This window comes from Arvicola amphibius, chromosome 3 (genome assembly GCF_903992535.2).
Source record: "Arvicola amphibius chromosome 3, mArvAmp1.2, whole genome shotgun sequence".
Classification (NCBI taxonomy): Eukaryota; Metazoa; Chordata; class Mammalia; order Rodentia; family Cricetidae; genus Arvicola; species Arvicola amphibius.
In genome coordinates, this window is record NC_052049.1 from 9684087 (window position 1) to 9709572 (window position 25486).

Below are 25486 nucleotides of genomic sequence, written 5' to 3' on the forward strand. Positions count from 1 at the left end.
AAGTACCTGTCAAGAGCTCTTCCTGTGTTCTCAGCCCTGCCATTGAATCCATTGTCCCTTTCTCCCTCAGAAGTGAGAAGACACAAAGCGAGGGGAGCTGCGCCGTCTCCTCCTGCTGAGCCTATATTCTGAGAACCTGTGCTCTCTTCAATGTCCGCAAGTGGGACAGCCAGCCCTCAAATGTTTGCTTTAACAACCCAATACTAGTGTCCCCCAAACAGAAGGATTTGCTAGCTCACTTTTGTTACATAGAATTTTCTGCCCAAAGAAGCTTATTTCTCTACATAATTTCATAAAAGAATCAGTTTTTAAAAACAGGTTATATATAAATAAATGTTACATTTTTAAACTAGTCATAGTGAAAATCATTTTACTCAGGCTATCAAACTTCCTTAACAGATTTTCCCTATTTATTCTAAAATATTACCAGGATGCATAAGTATTACTTTAAAAACAGACATTCCTTACAGAGGAAGCATCTAGAGGCAGCAAAAGAACTCAACAGATAAATGCCCTTGCCTCCAAGCTCAAAGCCTGAGTTGAATCCCTGAACCCACATGGTAGAGGGACAGAGCCAACTCCTAAAAGCTGTCCTCTGACACAACATGCGCACTGTGACATATGTGTACACACAATAATGAGTGAACGCATAAAAATGCAATCAAAGTATCAGGGTGTGGTTTAATTGCACTAGTCAGTAATTGTACCGCTTCACCACTTCTAAATATACTAAAATCTTTACTCAGTCTGGCTAACATATTGTGTGGACATCACTGCTGCTCGGCAAATCTATCTAGCCATCCACGATTTTGTTTAGAAGTGTATGCTGAAAACAATATTAACTCCTCTACCTTTCTTGGCTTTCAGGGTTTTCCTCCAAAGGGTAGAAAATATCCCGTCGGTCCAATCATTTGTAGCCACATCAAGTCGACCAAACATCTGTGGGGCAGTAATTGCTTTGGGATTCATCCTCATTTCTCTGTGCGGTTTTCCACAATCTGCAGCAAGGGCATCCAAACTTTAAACATCTCAGATGTGGCATGAAATAACATTGCACTAATTTGTGGTGTGCTGTCAGTAAGTGGTCAAAATACGAAAAGTGAAAAATTATACCGAAAATAAATGTCATTCTGCATTCCAACTTATAATCAGCATGTCATCCTTTATTGAGTACAGCACTTTGCTGTCTATGAAATAAATTTATCTTGCTTTGGGGACAAAAGGGATGCCATACTGGAACTATGAGAGTACTTTCTCTGTGTGTATAAGAATTACCCAGTCTATTGGAGGGACCTTACAGAGGAAAAGATATGAGATGAGAGGAATCTCCCTTTTGTTCTCTTTTGTAACTGACCCTAGGCACCTGTTCATCTTCTACAGTCTTCCGCCTAGGATTTATACCATCTTATCCCGTGGCTTTTGAGTACAGAAGTATAGAACCAGCTCTCTTGGGTCTGCAATTTGTGAATAACAGGAGATGCAACCTCTTGGTATCTATTTCCATTAAGCCAACTTAGAAGATATCTCGTGTGTGTGTGTGTGTGTGTGTGTGTGTGTGTGTGTGTTTCTGTGTCTTTGTCTATGTGTATGACCCCCTACTGTATCAGTTTCCCTAAAGAACCCCAACTAAAACACCCACTTAGGAAAACAGAAACAAATATCTAATATTTAGAAATCACAAAGCAGATTAGTAATGGTAACCTGAGAGTCCAGCTCTTCAAGGCCACCTCCGGAGTTCAAGGAAGAAGTCTTAATTCACACGCATGCTGTTAGAGTCATGTTATTTATTCTTCTGCCTATTTTTCTGTCCTCTAATTTTCAACTAAGTTTTAATCTTTCTAGTTCTCCTTTGTCTCTATTCTTTGTTTTAATTCCCCCTTGCTTCTCTGTTCACCTACCTTAAATACATTTTTTACAGGCGGCTTAAGGAAAAAAGAAAAAATTATAAGAGTTACGACTCATTGGTCATAGCACGTTTCACACAATGGCTACACAAGGTTTCAAGACTCCAGGTGTAAGACTGTGACAGACGCTGGGGGCATAGTGACCAATGAGACAAACTGTACAGAGATCTCTACAGAGAGTCAGGTCTTATCAGCCAGGTGTAACAAGCAAATAATTGGCCTGATTTTTTTTAGAATGCTTTTTGTTAATAACCTTGGTAGACATCTACAAGTACAACCTTGTGCATATCTGTAAAGTTTTTAACTTTGATCCATATACAGAAACATATACTCTGGTTTGAACTTGCTCTCAGGTGAAAATGAGCTAATTGTGTGTAGCTTGTCTGAGACTGTGGAGAAATTTTTGTTTTCTTGTGTTAGTCTGAGTAAAAGAAACAAAGCAGGCTTTTTAGCTGTCTTACAGTCATCGTGGGACAATAGATCTAGTTCTGAAGCATTTCCTAGTATATTTTCTATATATCACAATTACACAGCTTATTGAGAAGTCATCTTCCTGACCATCTATGGATATATGTACCCATAAGATTGAGATGCAATCATGAGATTACATACAGACATCACATGATATTGCATATGCATGTATTGGGGAGACACCATAGCTGCTTTGGCATGTGTGAAATTACAAAACAGGAGCAATAGTTTCCAGGGTCAGTGGTCTTACAGGTCTTTCCCAGATGGGATTCTCCCCCATCAGAGAATCTTTCTTCTGGTGAGTTGACATCTGAGTACTAGTTGTTGCCTGCTGCAACTCCCATGGTCTCAGACAAATTGGGGTAATTATTTGTAGCATTTTAAGTTGATAAAGTTGAACTTAAGTGAAGCTGAACTTTTGCTATAGGTGATATCTATAATACTCTGTCTATACTACTTCTTTTTTCTAATATAATCACATTTTATGAAAATCTTTTTTTTTCTCATGGTTTATTTTTTTTATATTTAAAAATTTCCATCTCCTTCCCTCCTCCTCCCCCCTCCCTCCCCTCCTTCTCCCCCTTCCCTCCCCTCCCTCTCCCCCTTCCCTCCCCTCCCCTCCACCCATACCTCCCCTCCCTCCCTCTCAAGTATCTTGGTTGGTTTCATGGGTGAAAACTGTACCTGTTCTATTATACATAAAAATAAACCATCAAAAGACACTTCGGTAGGTAGAGCTCTTCATTTTCCTTTAAGGTGCAATAATATTTTTTAATAAAAACACACTAAGAATAAATACTTGACTTCCATAATCTCGCTGAAATTAATTCCTCTTCAGTCTTCCTCTGAGCATTTTTTGATGGAGTCCTGATCACTCCACCTTTGTGGACATAGTGTGGACTCCTTTCCTTACTGTCAATCCTTTCAAACCTTCTACTCCTTATCTCTTCTCTCCATGGCCAGCAGATTGTTTTCTAAATGCGGGGGTAATCATGTCACACCAAGATCAATGGCTTCTCCAGACCCAGGTACTTAATATGGTTATAAAGTTCCCCATGAGGCCAGGCAGTGGTGGCACATGCCTTTAATCCTAGCACTCGGGAGGCAGAGGCAGGTAGATCTCTGTGAGTTAAACGCCAGCCTGTTCTATAAGAGCTAGTTGCAGGACAAACTCCAAAGCTACAGAGAAATCCTCTAAAACTGAAAGAAAGGAAGAGAGAGAGAGAGAGAGAGAGAGAGAGGGAGGGAGGGAGGGAGGGAGGGAGGGAGGGAGGGAGGGAGGGAGAGAAAAAGAAAGTTCCCCATGTCACAGCTACAGCCCTAATTTGGGCCCCATGAAGGCAGAAATAAGGAATTAGATAATTAGATTCTGGGATCCTGGAAAGAATAGACAAAGATGGAGAAAAAGTCAATAAATATTATTATCACTAAAATAGTCAACTATGGAATAGACTTCAAAAAATAATGGCCATCAACTCTTCTCCCTTCCTAGTTAAGGATATAGCTGCCTCAAGGACGTTAATTCCTGTGCTTTGAGTCGATTCCTTATCTTGATATAAAGTACTGGGCTAAAAGCCGGGAGATGTGGCTGAGGCTATAGTGGGGTCTCTCCAACACGGTTACTCCACACGGAGTGCTGAAGAACAGTGGCCCTGGATGTCAAGAGCAAGCACTTCCTCCACCTCTACACGCAGCCCTATGACTCTCAGGGCTCCACCACCCACTGACTGTGTTTCAGCCATGCTGAAGCACTTTACCCGTGTATCATATCCTCCCCATCACTCTCACCCTTTGCAGGGCTCTTGTTGTGAAAAATATCTTTTATCTACCAGCTCAACCCTTAGATGATGCAGCACCTTCATTGGAAGACTCTCTATAATAACTTAGACAGTTTCTCCTCCCCCCACCACTTCTATTCCCATTATAGCAAACCTTCATCATAACAATCAAATGCTCAGTTATAATTATGAGTCTATGACTGTTCTCCTCACTGCATTGTTAACCTCTTACATGCTTTTGTATGCCTGTTTCCCTGCTTCTAATATAAAACCTGGCAGAATCGCACATTACAGAGTGTTACAAAACAATTAATGTGAGTTGTATTGTGAATCAGCAAACAACATGCACAGGTCATGCTCCTCTTTAATAGGAGTTCCACTCAATTATCTCCTTTGTCTTTTGGATAATTAAGCTTTTCAATATGAAGGAATGTGCTACTTAATATAATTAATGTTTACTCTATATACTAAAGCCAAGAATAAGTTAATAAACAGCAAATAGTCTAGTAATAAATTTGTCTTTCAAGGAACTCCTCCCAAACTCGCAATGCCAAATGGATTATATAATTCAGATGTAGTATTCATGATGTATTTATATTGTTCAATATTTAGCAGTTCATTTTGTTCAAGCCATTGTACTGGGTATATTTACAGTTGATTGTTAACAGAAAATAGCTTCAACTGTAGTAAAAATATTGAGCATAATTATGAAAACATCATCATTTAAAAACATATAAAAATCCTAAACAGAAGGTTCACAACATTCGTGAAAAGACATGAAGATGTGAGTTCTCAGTTTGGAGGAAGTAGTTGCTGGCAAAGAACACAGTTTGCCACCACCTGAGGACATCTAGTAGAGCCGTTGCATACCAAATTCACTTCATCCGATACTTTCTGGAAATGAGAGCCAATGTATCATGTGAAGAAACCTGCTGCAGGTCCTGTCAGACTCCAGCAACCAACAACCGTGTTCCAGTGTCAGCGAGCGGGGCGCCATTGAGTGGAACCCTGCAGCACCTTTTCCCACTTTGATGGTGTCTATATCATTCTAATAAAGTTCATAAAATTTTGTAATTTAGCTATGCAACCACTCAGGCTGCTAACATGTTTAGAGGCACTGGTGTTACAGTGAGAGTCAGCGAATACAAGAATAATGGCCAACACAGCAATAGCCATTATCCTAAGGTGGCCTAAAGCAGTGACCTTGAATATAAAGCTGAGGGGGCATCTGGAAATAAAATTCGTTTATCCAGCTTTACTAGAGAAATATCTGCATACGAGGTGCTTTAGGATAGGGATAACTCTTCATGACAGAATTTAAGAATTGAGACAAGAATTATGTGTGTTTACTCAAAAGTAACATTGTATCATAGATTTCGCAGGGAAAGGGCTGTGGTATTATGTGTGCTTACTCAAAAGTAACATTGTATCATAGATTTCGCAGGGAAAGGGCTGTGGTATTATTGGGAATTTGCTGATGCACCCTTCCCCTAACTCTCGTTCCCATCGCTTGTCATTTTCCCACCATGGGAATTTCTGAATCTGAGCCTGGATATTTATAGTAAATAACAAGCAGTCTCCTCTCCAATTCAACATGAGGAGGAAATTAAATGCGTAAAACACACGACACCACAGAAATACCACTTTAAAGCGTTTCCCTTGTGTGGTGCTTAAACGCAATATATTATTTCTTAAACATCCCCAATTAGTAGTAAATTAGCATTCCTTCCTAAAAATAAAAAAAAAGAATGTGTTCTTCTCTCTGTCATCACATCTCTCTCCAGCACTCAAATGTCCTACAGCTGTTGAGATGTGTCCCCCCAGGGCAACAGAATTGCTGCTCCCTTACCTGTCATGGCTTTCATCAGGGTGTGGATGCAAGTGGTCTTCCCTGCTCCACTGGGCCCAAGGGTCATCATTCCGTGCCTCACCCTCTGCGTTTCAAAAAGCTGGATGACTTTCAGTTTCCAAGGAGGGTGGTCAATTAAGCCGGCTTCCTCAACCTGAAGCACAACAAAATCCCCATAATAGACAGCATTCACCGTGACCCAGATTTACAGCAGATGAAGGGTGGAAAAGGAGAAATGGGGGGTGGATTAATGACCGGGGAGCTTCTGTTTGTAAAGAAAGAAAACACTCAGAGAGTGCACAGGATGGGTGACTGCGTAGTACGCACCCAGGAGTGAGAGGGCCCGGGCTGTAATCACACTGCCTCCTTCACAGCAGTCACAGTAATAAACTGTATGGTGTGTATTTGACCACAATTAGGGGAAAACCACCACACAGAACCAATGCGTGCAAACATGAACAAAGAGTGGGCCAACATAATCACTCATCCCAAGCTAGGAAGAAGTACCTGCACTTCTCTTCCGTAACTGACTCTTCAATACTAACACTTTATTAAGTGTAAGTCAGAGGAGAAACTTAAGAAGAAAATGAAATAGCAAAATGTATCTGGGACATTTGATTTAAACAATGATATGGAAAACCAGAAAATGTTTAGTACATCAGATTGATGGAGAATCTATGTGAATTCCAAGTAGTCACAATACTAGTTAGCACACTGTGCATTCTTCTACCTACGAAAAGCATGGAGTAAGGAATTTCCAAACACCATTCTAAGATTCATCTGTAAAACGAGATGATGAGAATGACTCTATCAATAAGTAAGAAAATGGAAGCATAGATTGACCCATGTTCTGTGAAGTATAACTGACAGTCATGAAATTGGAATCTGAACCCAAAACATGAAGGTCTATGATCCGATATCTAGGAAATGACTATATTATGCTTTAACTTGCTGTAAATCATGATTTTATTTTGAGTAGAATAATTTTGAGTTCATGAATACAGGGGCTCTGTCGAGCCCAGAAGATGGCATTCTGCAACTCCTCTACTTTCCAGTTCCTGCATTCTCTCTGCATCCCCTCCCATGAGCTTCACTGAGCTGTCAGAAGGCGTGATGCATACAGTTCCGGACCCATGGTCACATGGTCAGCCCTGATCAAACTCAGTAAGTCGCAAAACCAAACAAAAAAGACACAAATCTGGGAAAGGGATTTATAGTAGACATGGAGGTGGATGGGGGTGGGAAGTAGATAAAAGAAAGTATAGACGAGAGTGATCAGAAGGCATCACTTACATGTATGAATTTATCAGACAATAAATCTAAGTAAATAAATATGAAAAACAAAAATAATTTTAGATAATGATCATGTATCTTTATGTAATATATACTCTTCAGAAAGGTCCCTGCCTACCATCAACTGACATACGTCATCTTATAAATTACTTAGCATTTTAGCCAAATAATGAGAAAATTTTTGCGAAATTAATTATTACTCTTTCTGATGGGTAAATGCTGACTTCGATATACCAATTCTAAGGCAAAAATATACAGTAGTACTACCACATTTTAATTGTATTGCAATTATTTTCAAGAAATCAATTTTATGTTATAAACTAATGACCATGAGACAAAACATTATTTCTTCCCAAAACTCTTCTTTGAGGAAGGTAAACTAAGGGACAAGGTTTACACAGTTTGTTCCCAGTCATAGAAAGACTCTGGTAAATTAAATGGCAGCAAGTGTCCTGAAATCCAGATGCTTGACTAGACATATTACAACAAATTCCCTCCATCACAGAGACTATGAAAAACCACATTTGTGTTCAGAGGAAAGGAATAAGTGTGGAGAAGTCACATGACATCGCTGCAAATAGAACACAGAAACAGAAGCCTGGAGACCACTGTGGCAGATGCCAGAGTCAAGCTGAGGTTCAGCAGGAAGCTCTCTGAGTCCCCACAGACCCTGCCAACTGTGACATTTTATTTCTGAATCTGGTGAAACGGCTCCCACTAATGCTGAGGCCATTTGGATGTGACTGCATTGGACATGTGACTGTCGGGGGAGCTCCGTCAATAGCCTGCAGTGACCTCTCCTTTAAAAAAGCTACAGTCTCAGTATCATTCTTGAGGCCAGAGGCCAGTGACGACGTTTTCCCTGAGTCCCACCAGACTCAGATAAATCAGACACAGCCCACGGTTCACCATGAAATGCTTTACCTGTTTACTGATCGCTGTCTCCAGCTCAGGGTAGCCTGCTTTGTCCAAAAGAATATTTGGGAATAGATCTTCAATCAAACTCAGAAACAGGGGTTCATCTTCATCAATCTACAAAGAACAAAGAAGGAAATAAGACCAACTGTCCGAGCATCAACACAGAATATACAGAAAATTTGAAAACACTCAACATAAGCCAGGGTGACCATCAGTAGATAAAACATGGCCTATTTGAGTAATATGTTCCTCATGTTTCCCATAATTAAAAAGTTAAGATGAAAGAGAAAAGAAAGAAACAGAAGGAAAGAAAATCCTACTTACATTAAAATGTTTCATAAAATCCCCCATTCAGAAGACAGTAGTCTATAATTCCTAACTTAATTCAACACTACTGAAATAGAAATACTTCTGGGTAGATGCGAGCCATTTGAAAAGGAATTTCCGAAAACATATAATTTAAACTCTGCTCTCAGGCATTTGATCCAAAAATTAGGCATAAATAAATTTAAATAAATATCTCTAAATCTGATTAAACTCATCCTTAAGCTGGTAGGATTCTTCCACCTGTGATTCTCACCAGTTTGGAAAGATTCATGTCACGGAGCACGCGCATTACAATGGTAGACTCTGTATCCGTGGGACTGGCTCGTTTTGCTGCCCCCAGTGTACGCAGAACTGACAAAATGTTACGTAGGCCAAAGTCATAGTGGACCTGAAGAAAAGGAAATGCTGGGCTTATTTCCTAATCGTGGAAACAATATGAATTTGGCTGAAAAGCACTACATGATAATAAATTAAAGTTGATTCCCCTTAAAAAGAAAAATAACAGTATGCCATGTTTTGTTGATACTCATAAGATACATGTCCTTTCCTAAACAGAAATGGTGGAGAGATGGATTGGGGTGGGAACAGAGGTGAAAGGGGGAGGAAGGATAAAAGAAAGGAGGGGAAACTATGGCCAGGATGTAAAATAAATAAATTTATACATTTTTAAAAAACAAACAGTAGAACAAAATATTCCTTTATTGGTATGATTTTTGAAAAACTGAAGACTATCTGAGAGTCTTTCCCTGTATCATTATTAGCTTAAGTCCTTAGATTAAAACTAAATGTGTCTTGATGGGAGAAGGGTAGACATTTCCTCTTAGACATCCCTTTTCCTCCTCTTAATCATTCATATATATTAAAATATATTTGTGTTTCTATAGCTAAAATTCAGGACCAGAGCTAAACTCAGATACCACATTCTCAAGTTTCTGCTAATAAAAAATGGATATTAAACATGAGGAAAAGAAATTACATCCCAGGATCACCTAGAGGAAAAATCTCACTAAATCTGGAGCCATGCCCCAGCTTTGAGCTTAGTATAATAATTATGGAAGTTCTACAATCCAAATGTTAGCAGATATGAGGTGAATAATTAAAATTCCATTACCTAACCACCGTGGAATATCGCTGGCAGTTCTAAAAATTAAAAATGGAGCAAGCAGGCCAGGTGCATGGGCAAAGGCCTGGAATCCCAGCACCTGGAGACTGCCACAAGAGAATTTCAACTTCAAGACTGAAAGACAAGTTTCAGGACAAGCTGTGTCACGCAGTGAGACACTGTCTTAAAAACCTAAAAGTAGGCCTTCCGTATGATGCAACCATCCCACCAGTCTCACAGCGATGTTTGAACAACAATGTATAATATTCATATTCGACCATTCACAAAAGACAGAAGTAGGGAGCAGCCCAACCGTCCAGCCGCCCTGCAGCAGATGAATGGAGACGCAAAACCCAGCTTTTACACACTGTGGAATACTATTTGGCCACATGAAGAAGGCACTCCATTCCACATCACAGATAAACTGCTCTGGGAAAATGCTCTTGTACACTGTAAAGATTTGTCACTCGCATTGGCTTAATAAAATGCTCATTGGCCGGTAGCCAAGCAGGAAGTATAGGTAGGGCAACCAGACGAGGAGAATTCTGGGAAGAGGAAAGAGACGCAGTTTCTTGAATGTAGAGAACTTCCCATGTCACTGACTCTGGTTGTTGCCTTTGTTGCTTCTGTACTCTATGAGATGACGTCACAGCTCTGGCCAACACCTTCATTGGTGTCTTAGAACAAACATAGGACCCCAAAAGATGGCTTCGATTCTTCAGACATTATGCAATATTGTCCACTGTTTCAAGCCACTTAGCTTGTTACTAAAATTGCTATCCAGTGAGAGATAGTTAATACAGACATAATAAGTGATTAACTCATGTCTTCTAGCCAATAACTCTCATGAGGGCTTTATGTGCTATCCCAAACATATGGGAAACTATCAAGAGGTTTACAACAGAAACGACAATGAGCCAAGCTCAGTTAAATATATGGGCAAGTTTGGGAGTAAGAAGAGTCAACGACTCATAAGTTCCTGAAAACTATGTCGTCACTTGGTATACCATGATTCATACACAGGATATGTAAATTGCCAGCAGCAACACCATTCATATTATAGCTCCTAAATCAGCCAATAAGGTAACCACGTCACTTCTGTATTAGAAATAGTAACTTCTTTATATGTATTTCTCAACAAAAGTCTAGAGAAAATTATTTGTTGTTGTTGGAGGCTTGGGAGATAACTCTGTAGCTCCAGTGCTTGCTATGCAACCATAACATCTGGCAACAGTCTGGAAACCTGTGCAAAAATAGGTAGGTAGGTAGGTAGAAGATAGATAGATAGATAGATAGATAGATAGATAGATAGATAGATAGATAGATAGATACATACATACATACATACATACATACATACATAAAATAAGAAGCCAGGCGTGGTAGCACATACTTGAATTCAAAGCACTGGGAAATGAGAAACAGACAGGTCCCTAGTTCTCACTAGCCCTAGCTTACTCAGCTAGTTCAAGGCTGGTGAAAGGCCCTATGTCTAAAGCCAAGGTGTATAGAACCTTAGGAACAGTTCATGAACATGACCTTTGGCATCCATGCAAGTGCACATACAATGCACATGTACCTGCATATTCTCTCTCTCTCTCTCTCTCTCTCTCTCTCTCTCTCTCTCTCTCTCTCTCTCTCTCTCTCTCTCTCTATCTCTTTCCCACACACACACGCACACTCACATACACACACACACACACACACACACATCAGCTTTTTCATTTTATACTTAGCGTCAAGGGTACCTTGTCAGGAATTCTAGTCTAAGCTGAGAAGCCATTGCTAATTGGTGACTTCTCGGAGTGGGAGAGTAGATTTTTGAACAGGAATATAGCGACCCATGCTCCAGCAGATAATCCTACACACATACACATACTGGCAGCACTAAGTGAACGTAGTGGAATTTTTTGCAAAACACATGAAATTAGAAGAGAAAAGAAGTGAAGGGGATAAAAGAGGAATTGGAGGGGACAGAATATGGATTATAATGTGCTTAACAAAGTACATTATATGCATATATGGAATCCTAAACAATTCCTTTAAAGAACCGAAGATATTCTAGTGAACAGAAAGATAAAATGTGGCTAACTACATAAAAAACCTTCAGAATAACACACCTGCTTCGAGAGCTGCTCTTCACACAGCTGGTAGAGTGTGAAAAATTTCCTGGCCAGGACTACGTTGTCGATGAAGCCACAGCTGGCCAGCTTCACCCTGATGATGATCTGCCGGTCAGGGACCATCATGGCCACGGAGCGGAAGTTTATCTTCAGGTTCTCAGGGAGTTCCTGGCGCCCCGCATAGCCAGGGTTCTACATGGAAGCAAAGCCCAAGGATGAATGACACGTTCCTGGGGCAACTAGGACACACTGGCGAGCTATGGAAAGATTCATTATGCACACAACGCAAATCTGGACTGTCAACTGGGGAGCTCATTTGCATAGCCCACTCTTCTTGTGCTGGATAGATTATGTCATGAGTTATTAATATGAGCTTTGTTTAGCACTTAGAGGTTTTCAAGCAGGAATGATAATTGCAATCTCAATTTCCACTCTTGAAGCGCAGGTGACACAGGGCTGGGGAGAGGCAGGCGCACTGTGACAAGAAGACTGTGTTACAGTGGCTTCTTCTAGGGATTCCTTACCATAGTGAGAAAAAGTCCAAATTCTGGGTTCATGGTCACATTATCTCCATCGGTAAAAATGAAAGATTTTTTCCGCTCCTTTTTACACGTGAGAATAATGGAGATTTGCTGGGCTGCTACGGAGAGAACTGGTAGATCGATACGGTTGAATTCATCAAAGCAGCCCCAGGACCCAGACTGTGCCAGCCCTTAGAAAGGAAATTAAACAGAAAATCCAATTAGTATGTCATTTCTGAAAACCAAGAACACGGATATTACGCAGCTGCCAAAATGAACCGGAGATCGGTTTATTCAAAACCGAAGTTAGAAAATACACGGTGCATCAAGAGGCCCAAAACAGCCGACAAGTCGGCAGCTTGTCTGTAAACACCCAAGCCGTACTACTGACGACAAGTGCGTAACAAAAGGCAAATTACATGAGAATTCCATCCACCTAACGCTGCTGAGACTGAGCTTGTCAGCCAAACAGCCTAAAAAACCTGGTGCCAGCATAGATCCAGTTCTTGAAGAATTAAACAGATCCTTTTGGTGTTGTTGCTGTGAACCAAATCAAGTCTCCCTCAAGCCGAGCATATGTTCCCAGTGAACCACATCACCCACCCTGAGAGATAAATCTTTTACTTTAGGTTGTTTATGTCTTTTATGTGTACGGGTGTTTTATCTGCATGTACATCTGCATACCAGAAGAAGGCATCGGATCCCACTGTAGACGGTTGTGAGTTGCCATGTGGTTGTTGGGAATTGAACTCAGGACCTCTAGAAGACCAGAACCACCAATGCTCTTGACTGCTGAGCCATCTCTCCAGCCCCAAGAGATAAATGTTAACAAGGAATTCTACCTGACCTGAAATTTCTCTGTCAGTGAAAGGCACAGTGCTCACCTTTGAATATCCGCCCCAGTCCTCGGAAATCCATCTGGTCAGAGCAGTTGAAAACCACAACGTATTTCCCGAGACACCGGCCCATATCCTTGGTGGTTTCTGTCTTGCCTGTTCCTGCAGGACCAGCAGGGGCTCCTCCCATGCTCATTCCCAGAGCTTGAGCCAAGGTGATGTAGCATCTGCAGGACCACATTACCTTTAGGAACTTGCTACAGCATCCAAAGACACTCAAGACATCGCAGAGAAATGAACCTGTGCTTCAAAGATGCAGGAAGAAGGCCAAAATCCCTTAGATAATTTCCAACACTACATCCGAAAAAAAAATGCCCTCATGTGTGTTGACATGTGCTATGGAAAAAGAAGGAGGTAGTCTCTGTTGAAAGAAGTTTAAGAAGTCTGTAAAAAGTTAAATTTCTTTATAATAATGATGCTTGTGATAATTATTGGGGATGTATAAGCATGAAAAAAAAGTGTAGAGCATTGCCAACATTTCTTTGGCAACCCCTCCTTAGAAGTCTATCCATATCCAAAGAATGACATTTAGACAGTCTCACTGGTCGTGAAGGACATGCATGTCACTGTTTATCACCTGGCACCCTAAAGGGCGGATGTTACTAAAAAGGTAAAAGCAAGAATTATGAGGGGGTTGCACACTATTGGTGAAGATATGACTTAGTGAAGTCGCTATTAAAAACTGCATGACCTTTCTCCCACCCAAAAAAAAAGAAAAAGAGCACTGACATACACCCCAACAATCTCCCACTGGGGTGCATACACAAAAGAAATATGAATTCACACTTTATGAAAGTATCTCTCCTGCTGTGTTCACTGTAGGCCAAGCAAAGACCCAGTCGTCTGCCAATGGATGAGTAAACTTTTCAAATATGGTCTTATACAATGGAATACTTTTCAGTCATGAAAAAGGAAAATTCTACCATTTGCCATATAGGAGTAGACCCAAGGAAATGTTGCTAAGTAAAATAAATCAGACACCAAAAGACAAATACTGCACAATTTCACTCATGTGCTAGGAAGGAGGAGGGAAGAACACACAGAGAATAATTTTATAATGACCAGAGGCAGAAATGGAGACAGGAAATAAGATGTAGGGCAGATAATTCAACATATCAACTTTGTAAGGCCAGTAAATATAGATAGCTGATGTGCAAAGGGATTATTGTTAATAAAATTGTATTGCCCTGGGAGTCTTCACCAAAATTTGCAGACTTATGCTGTTCTTCTCTCCAAAATAAGTAACTGTGAATCTCTAGCTATGCTAACACACATCGCTGTAATAACTACTTCCTGTCCTTGTTTGCTATCATGTTGTGTTGTAAACCTCAAATATACACAAAAAAATGAATAATCTGTTCATAGTAGCATAAGCTGTACTCCCAACTGCAGAAGGATCATGAATCCAAGACCAGCCGGGCTTCATAGTGGACTCAATTAGCTTAAGCTGTGTATGAGATCCTGACTCCCAAAAATATCAAAATCTTGGGATGTAGCTAACATGCCCGAGGCTTTGGATTCAATTCCCATCCTGAGAAAATGAGAAAAATAAATACATCCTCTTTGTCAGATTGGGAATCATTTAAATATATTCATTGTCTTTTTAATGGTTCCACATCCTTAATTTATTTCATTTAACTTATTATGAATATGAATGCATGCATGTGTAAGTTTATATGCACCATGTATGAGCAGGAACCCCCAGAGGCCACATGAAGGTGTTGGATCCACCAGCACTGGACCTCCAGACAGTCGTGAGCTTTGATCGGGGTGCTAGGAAGTGAACCAAGATCCTCTGCAAGAACAGCAAGTGCTCTTAACCCCGAGTCATCTTCCCAGCCCCGCATGACCTTGGTTTTAAACAACACATTACTGAGTAATAACATTCCAGGTCTGTGTGAGCATCTGCAATCTCTTCCACATCTTACCATATGAGAACAACATGTGGAAGATTTGGTGAGCATTACTAGGAAGCCTGTAAAGGAAATTTTTACCCTAAAAATATGCTGATAGATTACTTGATTCTCAGCACCACCTGGTGTTGCCAAAGAAGACAGTCCATAAGGCAGTGCAGCCTTATTTCCTGTGGCTGAATATAAGGTGCTCTAGCGACCTGAGAAAGAATGTAAAGAAAACATAGAAGTGAAAAGCTTACACGGGGCAGTGATTGTCAAGTACACAGTCTGGGTCTCCCAGGTTCTCTACCAGAAATAAGTTCCTGAAAACAAGATGAGCAACCAGCCTGGCCAAGGAGGGAGAATCCTGGTGTGAAAGCAAATGGACACTTGCACCCACGTCCCTATTCCCCGCTAGCCAAAGGCGTAGTTCCCCGTTTGCATTTCATCATCGCTTTCCGAGCAGTCTTTAACAACCAGCACCTACACCATGGTCTCCTTGTTATCTCATTAAAACCACAGAGCAACCTGCAAGCCCGTGATCCCACTTCACAAATGAAGAAAGATGCTCACACAACGGAGTGACTTTACTCAGTTTCTCAAAAGAGCTTTTACTTGGTCTAGTCCGTGGCTGCAAGCCAAGCCCTTTCTGTTAGACTCAAGGTAATTCCAACCTTCAAGACAAAGAACCAACTCGGGCCCCTCACTGCTGCCCTGCAGAACTCTTCACACCTGTGGACATCAGGCAGCTGTTGTCACCATTGCAATTACGCATCCTTCACCTTATAGGAGCTTCATGTCACCTGTGAGGAGAAGTCCTTTCCACACCTATTGATTCCAGAATACTCAAAAGCTTCTGAAGCAGGATACAGGGCAAATGCACCAGCAAGAAATTTCCTAGCCGGGCGGTGGTGGCGCACGCCTTTAATCCCAGCACTCGGGAGGCAGAGGCAGGCGGATCTCAGTTCGAGACCAGCCTGGTCTACAAGAGCTAGCTCCAGGACAGGCTCCAAAGCCACAGAGAAAAACCAAAAAAAAAAGAAAAAAAGAAAAAAAAAGAGATTTCCTTTGTTGATAGTGGAGTTAGTTACAGACTATGAACTAGGACGCATAGATGTGCTTAAGGGGCACAGATAGGAAAGGTTGCTCAACAATGAGCATTCTGTTGGAACATGCACTGAAACAGCTCACCTGAGCTAATGGAAGCTCGCCAACTCTGGTCAGACAGGAAAGGAACCAGCATAGGACCAAACTAGAAGCTCAGAATGTGGGTGACAGTTGTATGGCTGGAGCAGACTACAGGGCCAGTGGCAATGGAACAACCTACTGCTTGTACTGGCTTTTTAGAACACATTCTCTTTGGAGAGATAACTTGCTCAGCTTAGATACAGTGGGGAGGGCATTGGTCCTTCCTCAAGGCAATGTGCCTTACCCTTTCTGCCCCTGATTTCATCTGGCCTCTGCCTGGGCAACAGCATTAGTAAGGACCTTCCAGCCTCCTCTGCTTGTGCTCAGAACTGGAAGGAGGATGGTCACTAAAATCATCAGGAGTTTGGGGGGAAGGGATTCTGTGTTTTTATCATGTGATGATGGCCATTTGACCATCTGTAATGTCAACAAGTCTTTCCATGTGATGGGAGGCTCCTGGGCTCAGGGAGCTGCCACGGCTGTCAGACGCCACCGGTCAGACAGCAAAGACTGATGGTACATGCCAGGGCCTCCAAAACTACCTGTAGAAGACATTTGTTTTCGTGAGGAGCTTTCTTGCTGTAAAGGGACAGAAAATCTTGTGCTCTGAACCAGTGGCTGAGATCTTGCAGTTCTCAGATTAGACAGGTACAGCGATTCCTGTTCCCCATAATATTCTTACTCAGATTTCCCCCTTTGATTATTATATTAAATTATTTTTTTCCTTGAAAATGCAAGCTCCCTGAGTCAGGTTTCTTATTAAAATGTCTCTGTCACATAGTTGGTAAATAAACATTTCCTGGAGAAACAGAAGAAACGATCATTGACTAATTAGCTTTTATATGATGAAATTAAAAAGAAAAAGGGAAAGTAGGAAGGGGAAGCTTTTCTAATTTTTTTAAATTATTAGTTAATTTCTACTCTTATGCACATGCTGAGTATTTATTTGTCAAAGCCCCAAATTTCACATAGATATGCCAGATCAGTCTTTTTTGTTACTTGATTATTTTGCCTTTAAAAACCAGAGAACCTCAAAAGCAAAGCAAGCATTTGCAGCGTTCAGTGCAGACAGTTCAGAAATCCATTTCAGACTTTCGCTCCAGGCCTCCCCTGTCTGCGTTTCTTCAGCTTGAATGTGTGAGAACTGAGGGATCATTTTCAGCCACTGGTTGAAGAAGGCATTCTCTACCAATCAGAGCATTTCAAATGCAAAAGCCCTGAATCAAGACTGTGCTTAGTCTGTTAAGGAAATCAAAAAAAAAAAAAAAAAAAAAGCATGTAGACGAAAGTGATTAGGAAGGAAAGACAGGAGCGGCCAGGGCAGCTTGTGCCAGGCTTCTTAAACTGATGTGATAATAGCCTGGACTTTCTGTGCCATGGTACCAAAGTAAAGAGCTAACAGGAGACACAGTCTCACTTACGTTCTCTTTCTGTACTGGGAACAGACAGACAGCAGACACCAGGGCACATGGAGGAAACCAACTATGCCAATCATCGAGGTGGGGGATTGTGGTGGGTGCAGAACAGTTACAGCAAAGGCTTAAAGGGCTGTCGCATTCCAGACATTGATGCTAGACTGCACAAGGGAGTAAGAGGGTAGACTTCAAGGGTGCACCAAGGAGTTCTTGCCTGGTGAAGTAAAGGCAGCAGATTCCATAGCTAGGAGATGGATGCCACCACAGTGATAAAAAGGAATGTCCAACTACCAGCGTGAAGAAGATAAGAGACAATCGAGCATGCTGTAGTTAAATAGTCTATGAGCATACAGATGGGCATGTCATATCAGCAAGCAGATAGATATATGTGCTGGGAGCTCAGGGAAGGTGCTCTGGCTGTACTCAGTTTGGGGGCAACATCTAGATGCTATTAAGAGTCACGTGAGATCTGTGTAGTGCACCGGAGACAAGAACCTGGTGTGCAATGGAGCAGCAAGCAGCAAGAGGAGCCACATGAAAAAAACTACATCAAAAAGGAGGCAGCCCAACGATGCCATAACTGACCACTAGTCAAGGAAGGGGACGCCAGAACTGACATTGGATGTGACAGCCTGAGGTGTGAGTGACTCACAGGACCTCTTGATGGGAATGAGGGCATGTAGTAGAATAATGCTGCCCCAAAAATGCCCATGTGCCAATCCCTGAACACTGAGAGCATATCACCTTCTGTAGCAAAAGGAACTTTACAGACATTATCAATGCGATGACCTTGGGGTAGACAGATTATCCTGGGTTAGTTACACAGTGGATCCAGTCCTTTCTGGGCAAACAGGAGACAGAAAAGCATATCAAAGACACAAGAGGGATGAAGGGGAGGTGCAAAGACAAACGGCTTGAATTCAGCCTACTGTTTGTGCTTGTCAAGGTGAAGGAAGAGATCACAAGGAACAGGGCAGCTTTCTGGCACTGGTTTGGTCGTCTGCTGACACTCAGGGAGAAGGGAGGATGTAGGTCCTACAACCAACAAGCTTTCTGCTAACGGCCTGAAAAGGTGGGAAATGGCGCCCCCTTGTGTCCCTAGGAAGGAAAGCATCCCTCTTCTGATTTACGAAGGTAAAAATAATAGGTTTATGACAGTATAAAATTAACACTGTGAGTCTAAAGAGAGTACGTTCAAGATGAGCAAGGTAGAAAGAAATTGTGCCTTTGATGAGGGTGGTAGAGAGCACAGAAATGGGAAGGGAAATGGAGGGTGGCAGGAGGGTTTTCCAGACAGAAGCGACTACAGTATGTTATATGCTGCTGACAACTACAGCACAAACGGCGGGCACTGACGATGATCTCAGAGAGGCTCTGCTGAGTCTCACCAGGTCAGGAAGCAGAGCTATAAAAGCTGGAGATCATCTGGCTGTCTCCTTTCACTTCTGATTCATCCTGAGCCCCTGAGGATGGTGACATCACTCTCGGTTCTTTGTGGGGGAAAGCCCTCGAGGACAACTAAAGGTGTTGATGATGGGTAGCCTGGGCGTTTCTTAATCCACTCAAGCTGACAACTGCAATTAGCCAGCGTGAATGGCAGGTGACAGGAAACGGGAAACCAAATGACAACTCCCATGTGCCCGCCTGTACCCCATTAGTCTTCCTGTTTTCAGTTGGGCGTCACTCCATTTCTCTCTGCTTTTTAAAAACACCTTAATTGTTTCTCCAAAGAACAACAGGTGTTGGAGTTAATAACGTAACCTCCGATGCCAACCGCGCCTCGCACCTAGTGGCACACGGTAATTAATACCTTTCTTGTCCATTCAAGGTTTGCCCCTGAAAGACGGAAGGCAAAAGAAGCCGGGTCTGTTTCAAGCACAAACCCGAATCTTCCATGTGAAGACACAGGGAAAGCTAGAAATACGAACCTTCAAAGGCCTTGCTATAAAAGAGCTGTTGGCAAAAAATCTCCCGAGCCGCCCGAGGGACTAGAACGCCGGGCAGAGGAGAAAGGGACTACGCAATCACAGAATCCTCCCATCACCTGTCTGTGAGCGGAGTTATGACAAGCCTGTCAGTGCAGCCTAAAAATTCATTCTGGTACATGAAAGCCACGTCTGTGATGTGGATCATCATCTTGTCAGAGTCTTCCTTAAAATAAAACCGGCACTGCTTCAGCCACTCAAAGTCCGTAGTGCTCTTGACGTGCATGTGACACTAAAAGGCAAAAGGTGCGCGTTAGACCTGAGGTGAGGCACTGGCCAGGCAGACACACGAGCACTGGCGCAGACCGTGGCGGGGAAAGGAGAGACACCATAGGCCGGAGACATCGGGTCTCTTGCCACCTGACCCAATCAGTTCCCGATCAACACAAAAGCGACCTGAGATGCTATGGGAATGGGAGGAATCAAGACCCACTGCTGCTAGGTCGCTCACATTGAAATGACGCTCCAGTTCGGTATGAAGAGAGTCACTTCTATAACTGCAGTCTTGGTACCACATATCTGAACCATGAGATTCACTCTAAGAGAGCACAAAGACAAAGCTACAATGTCATTACAGAAAGGGGGCCTTTTGAGAATATGATGAAATCTTTTAAAGCTTTGTTTAAACTGTTTTCTTCCTATGGTTTTCAACGGGTTAAAAATCGCAACATTCAAATGGCAGGTTAACACCTGGCGATGATTTTTGTTTGGAATTTTGACCAAAATTTTAAGATACTTTAATCATTTCTCTTTGACAAATAAGAAATCTAAAATTACCCTGTGCCCCTTATTTCTCTGAGAAGCAAACAGTGTGCTTAGCTATTAGGCCAGAAGATTAACACAAAATAGCTCAAAAAAAAAAATGCAGCCTTTTGGTTCCAACACATCAGGACCAATCTTTCATAATCTTTTTTTACATAATGGGTCTAAACACAATCTAGAAAATTAGTATGAGTGTCAGAGCTTCTTAGCCCTTACCTAATATTGCATTCTATAGAAGAGGACAGCTCTAATTTCTTTTCATTCTTCACACAACTATAACTGTGTGCCTCCCCTTAACCATCCCTATATCTTTTTAAAGGCAAACGCTGCGTGACATCTGCTGCCCCGAGAAGGGCCACTTTGCAATCAACAGCACAAAGGGCGGTAAAACTTGTGAAGGACATGATTTGTCAAATCCTCCCACACAAAGGAGCCTTAAACAGTCCTACCAGCACGCCTATAGTTTCTGCCCTTCCCCCCCAAGAAAGCAGTCATCTTGGATCAACAAGTACAAGGGAAACAAGAAAGAGAAAAGTTTCTCGGGACATGGCAAGACATTTTAGCATCTGAAATAAACACAGAGACTCTTAAAGTAATGCCTTGTTACCCCAATGGTGTAGTATAGGTCTTCAGAATATGACTGAAATTTCAGCTTAAGGCTGAAAAGTGGGTCTGACGTGTACACTCTGATAGCGGTATGCCTGTGCCTGAATTTGGATTTTTCACGAAATCGATCTTATCCATCCAGTGTGTGAACACAGACAGCATCTTGAGTTTGCGTTTCCATTTATGATAGAACATTTATCAGGTATTTACCAGGTCATCAAAGATGTCCCTTTGGTGCACATGGATAGTAATCAGAGTCTCGTATTTAACTCGTTCCACGGGACTCAGGTCCTTTGTGGTCATGTCGATCAGCGTGTTCAGTAACTCCAGAAAGGACTGGTTTGTCTTCTGCATGATTTTCTTATCAAACTTCGCATTTTGAAGGGCTTCTTCTGAGTCCCGGGTCCATATCATTTGAATCCCTAATAATCCAACCTTATAGAGGTTTTAAACAAAAGGGGCTAAGACTTTTGAGTGTATATATGTACGTTTACAATTTGCATAGGCTTTTCAATTTACACATAAATCACTATAATGAATCAATCTAATTATTATACAAATGGATTGCCCTGATTATATCAACTTCTTTGATTTATTTCAAAGTCCATGGACTCAATTGATGTCATTCATCTAATGCCTAAGTGTGAGAGCCCTCTGATGTGTCTACATCTCTCTTGGGATCTTAAATCACACAGGGTTAGCTCACACCATGCTCTGAATAGATTTTTAGGTCACACGCAGATAATAAATTAAATTAAATTGACACTACCCAAAGAGGCACTATGTTGGTACATAGTAGATACCCATAAAATCTTTATTGGCCATAAGGACTAAGAAAAATTGTTTTCTGTATTTTAAAACTAAAGAATATTTTTTCTAATTAAGATACGCTGAATACACTTTTATGATCTATGGTATGGTCTAGGATCATTATTTCATAAGGATATTTGGTAAGAGAAAAACTGTTTAAGTTAAAGAAAATACATCAAATATCTCTGTAACCTCAAATCATATTTAAGATTATAATTGTATACACCCAAATAAGCAATAGTTGAAATCTTTAAGCTCATCCATATTCGGTAAGTCTTTATGAAAATCTTAATATTCAGCCAGAATAAAATTACACCATTTATGAGGCTTATAATAGGCAATATCTAAGATTTAAAATGACTGTTTGATCAAAAATAATAATTTCCAGTTTCAATACACTGACCTGGGCAGGGAAGGAAGAAAGAAATTCAATCAATTGGAAACCTGTTTCTTGAATATTTGCGGCTGCCTGGCGAATCACAAGATGTAATGAGGACTGGGATTCCTCCAGCAGGGAGTTAAGCCAGACTTCTACATTGCCCTCTGCCATCACAGGTTTGTCCAATTCAATTGTCTCACCCTCCCGAGAGGAAATGGACAGGATTCGATCATAGACCTAAGTTAGAAGATGAGAAAGAAAGCCATATTCATATAAGAATTGGAAATACCTCCCCTCTGTGTCCTCTCCTCAATGTAACCCTTCCCATAAAAAGTTAAGGCATAAAATCCTAAAGCAGATGGCAAAACGGGACACAAAGTCATTTTGAAACAACCACAAAGAGCTAGCTTTAAAACCTAAGGAAGAAATCCAGGTTAATTCTAGCTCATCAGTACCCTAAAGGACTGGAGTTATTTCTAAAAGAAATACTTCGTGCAAACGTGCTGTCGGAAGAAAAGAGAAGCGGAAAGCTCTACAGCCCTCCAAACAAACTGGAGCCCACAGAGAGGGTGTAATTCCACACCACGTGACTGTTGGCTTGACGTTAGGAATGGCCCGATCAATATGATGATAGCAAAGCCATTACAAACTCATTCCTGTTCTGTACCAAGTACGGTGTTCCTGCAGGAGCGAAGTCTCGCGAGTCTTCTCCCTGCAGGAGCGGAGTCTCGCGAGTCGTCTGATCAAACGCAACCCCTACTCGGCTCATCTCACTTCAGTCTCTGAGCGGCTCAGCGTCATGAGAAGAGCGTGCTGTCTAGAGTTCAGGACAGACCCCGACCTACCTCTTTGTGGAGGATAGCACTGAGGCTAAATTGCTTGTCTGCATTGGTCATTAAAAGAATGCACCTCTTCTGCTTCTCTACCTCCCTCCCACTGTACATGGCAAGTAAAATAAAATAAAGGAAATGCAACGGCTGCTGTTGTTTCTGCTCTTTGGTTTAAAAAAATAAATAAACCAACAAAACACCATTATTTCGGGGCTGATATTTAGTCCTGGGTTAAGTGCTATTTGGGCATCTACAGATGTGATCTTTCAAAGAGGCTAGGGCATCTTAAACTTCGGTCTCCTCTTTTGCATGTGGTATTTAAAATTTAAAGAATTTAGAGCCCACAAAATCAGGACCTGATTCTGGATGTACCATTCTCATGGTGGGAACAAGAGAAAACAAAGGCAGCATGACCTGCAGAGGTGACTGCTAAATGGAGCCTAAAGCTGGGTCACATTTAACCTACAAACTAGGAGACCAACAGCCTTTGCTCCTCAGCCTGAGAGAAACGCTTTTCTGTTGAACATGAAATCCCAGTACTGTAGCAGAACGAATTTCCCAACACCATGAAGCACTTCCTTCAAGATATAATACCTTTTTTAATTTGAGAATTTTAATGTTGGTAAATGTAAATACAGAGACAAACTACTGCCAGAAAAGAAAACCTTTCTTTGACTACCTTCATAAATGACACTAATACAGATTGGTAAGGCAGGCAGATGTCTTATGTCCTATTGTGGCAGATGTCTGTGATCCCAGCATTTGCAAGCCCAGGGCAGGAGAACCATTCGCTGGAAACCAGCCAGTGGTGCAGAATGAGTTCTGGGCTAGCCTTTGCTACACAACGAGTCCATATTTCAAAAAAGCAGCAAATACTAACAGCAGACTAGAATAAAAGTAAAAGGTAATCCGGTGTTGGTGGCGCACACCTTTAATCCCAGCACTCAGGAGGCAGAGGCAGGTGGATCTCTGTGAGTTTGGGGCCAGCCTGATCTACAGAGCAAGTTCCAGGACATGCTCCAAAGCTATAAGAAATCCTGTCTCAAAAAAAAAATAGAATGTGTAAAAAAGAAAGAAAATGCATACGATGAAATACAGTGCCAACTCCATTAGGAACAGTTCCTAGATATCAGACAGGAAAGTTAACCTACATATTCCATACATTAACAAGAACCACTGCCCTGGAGCATTAAAGCCCACCCTGTCTTTCCTTCTAGGCCCCTCCTGCAAAGCCTACTACAGCAGTTCCACTTTCCCTGCTCCCGCTTGCTTCTGTTCCAACCACAACTGCACCAGACAAACTTCCTAGAATCGCCGGCTCCCGAGGTTTTCTGACACATGCTGGATGAAGTGGCAGTCCGTGGCATGGCACACTTGGCCTTTGGAATCTGCCCATGACTCCTCTGCTCATCATTTTCTCTCGTGACTCCAAAACAAGGTACATCAGAGTTTCAGGCACCAGTGCCTGTGGATTTGAAACCACTGGAAACTGGACCGTTGCTCATCTCATCAGGTTATGGTGAGGTTAAAATGGATTAGGATGCCCCGATAAGGATTGCAGACCTTACAAGAAGAGCAGATATCAAAGTGACATCAAGTGGCCAAAAGCACTAAGGACTGTCAAAAGCCTTGAGAAACCATAGCAAAGGCATGAATAATCTTCTCTCTCGGGGTCTCCTTTGGACAACCAACTCTGTCGTCATCTGATTTCTGTCTTCCAGTTCCAGAACTGAGAGAGAACATGCCAATTGTTGTTCTAAGCCATGAAAACCTTAAGCAGTAGCTCACGTGCCTGCAGTTCTGACCTGGGCTCCACGCACCTCTAGACTCTTGCACATTCGGCTTTCAGACTAAGCCCACTTCCCTGCTTCACCTACCTGGTCAAGTTGCACTCATCCTCAAAACATCAATCGAAACCACCTGACTCATTTGAAACATCTCCCTAACAATCCATACACCCAAGTTAGGGCTCCCTGGCAGGTTTTCTTATACACCACATGCTTAACACAAGCACAATAACAGTTTGGTCCGAGTGTATCAACAACTTCAGAGAGAAATTTAGGAATAAGAAAGAATTCTGTATGTGTGATGATACATTCTCCCTGGGAACCCTACAGCCAGCCTCACTGTGGCCCTCAGCAAGGTGCCTGACCATTAATGGCTGCCTTTTAATTGCCCACCAGGAATCGATCTACCAAAGCCCTAACTGCAGTCTGTAGGCGCCATCTGTTTACTTCTCTCTCTTCCATTGGAGTGTGAGTTCCCTGAGGCTGGCTGACATATTCCCATTCTTAAGGAAAACATCTGGCACTTGCTAGCTACTCAATAGATTAAACTGGCTGGTAGGGTGAATAAATGAACATTTCTGTGTTGACATGGGGCACCGGAGGACTGAGCACAGTGTCAAAGAAGAAAGGACCTTTCCTAGGATAGA

The 25486-nt window shown here is 41.9% G+C and overlaps 1 protein-coding gene across 1 annotated transcript in view; it reads right to left on the reverse strand.

Annotated features, from left to right (window-relative positions):
- Dnah5 (dynein axonemal heavy chain 5) overlaps positions 1 to 25486 on the reverse strand; it is a 214837-nt gene that overhangs the window by 109490 nt on the left and 79861 nt on the right. The window contains 10 exon segments of the mRNA XM_038322871.1: positions 852 to 998; positions 6003 to 6156; positions 8220 to 8327; positions 8794 to 8928; positions 11763 to 11957; positions 12290 to 12477; positions 13171 to 13349; positions 19725 to 19897; positions 21244 to 21468; positions 22247 to 22459. Coding sequence (XP_038178799.1) covers positions 852 to 998; positions 6003 to 6156; positions 8220 to 8327; positions 8794 to 8928; positions 11763 to 11957; positions 12290 to 12477; positions 13171 to 13349; positions 19725 to 19897; positions 21244 to 21468; positions 22247 to 22459 — 1717 coding nt within the window.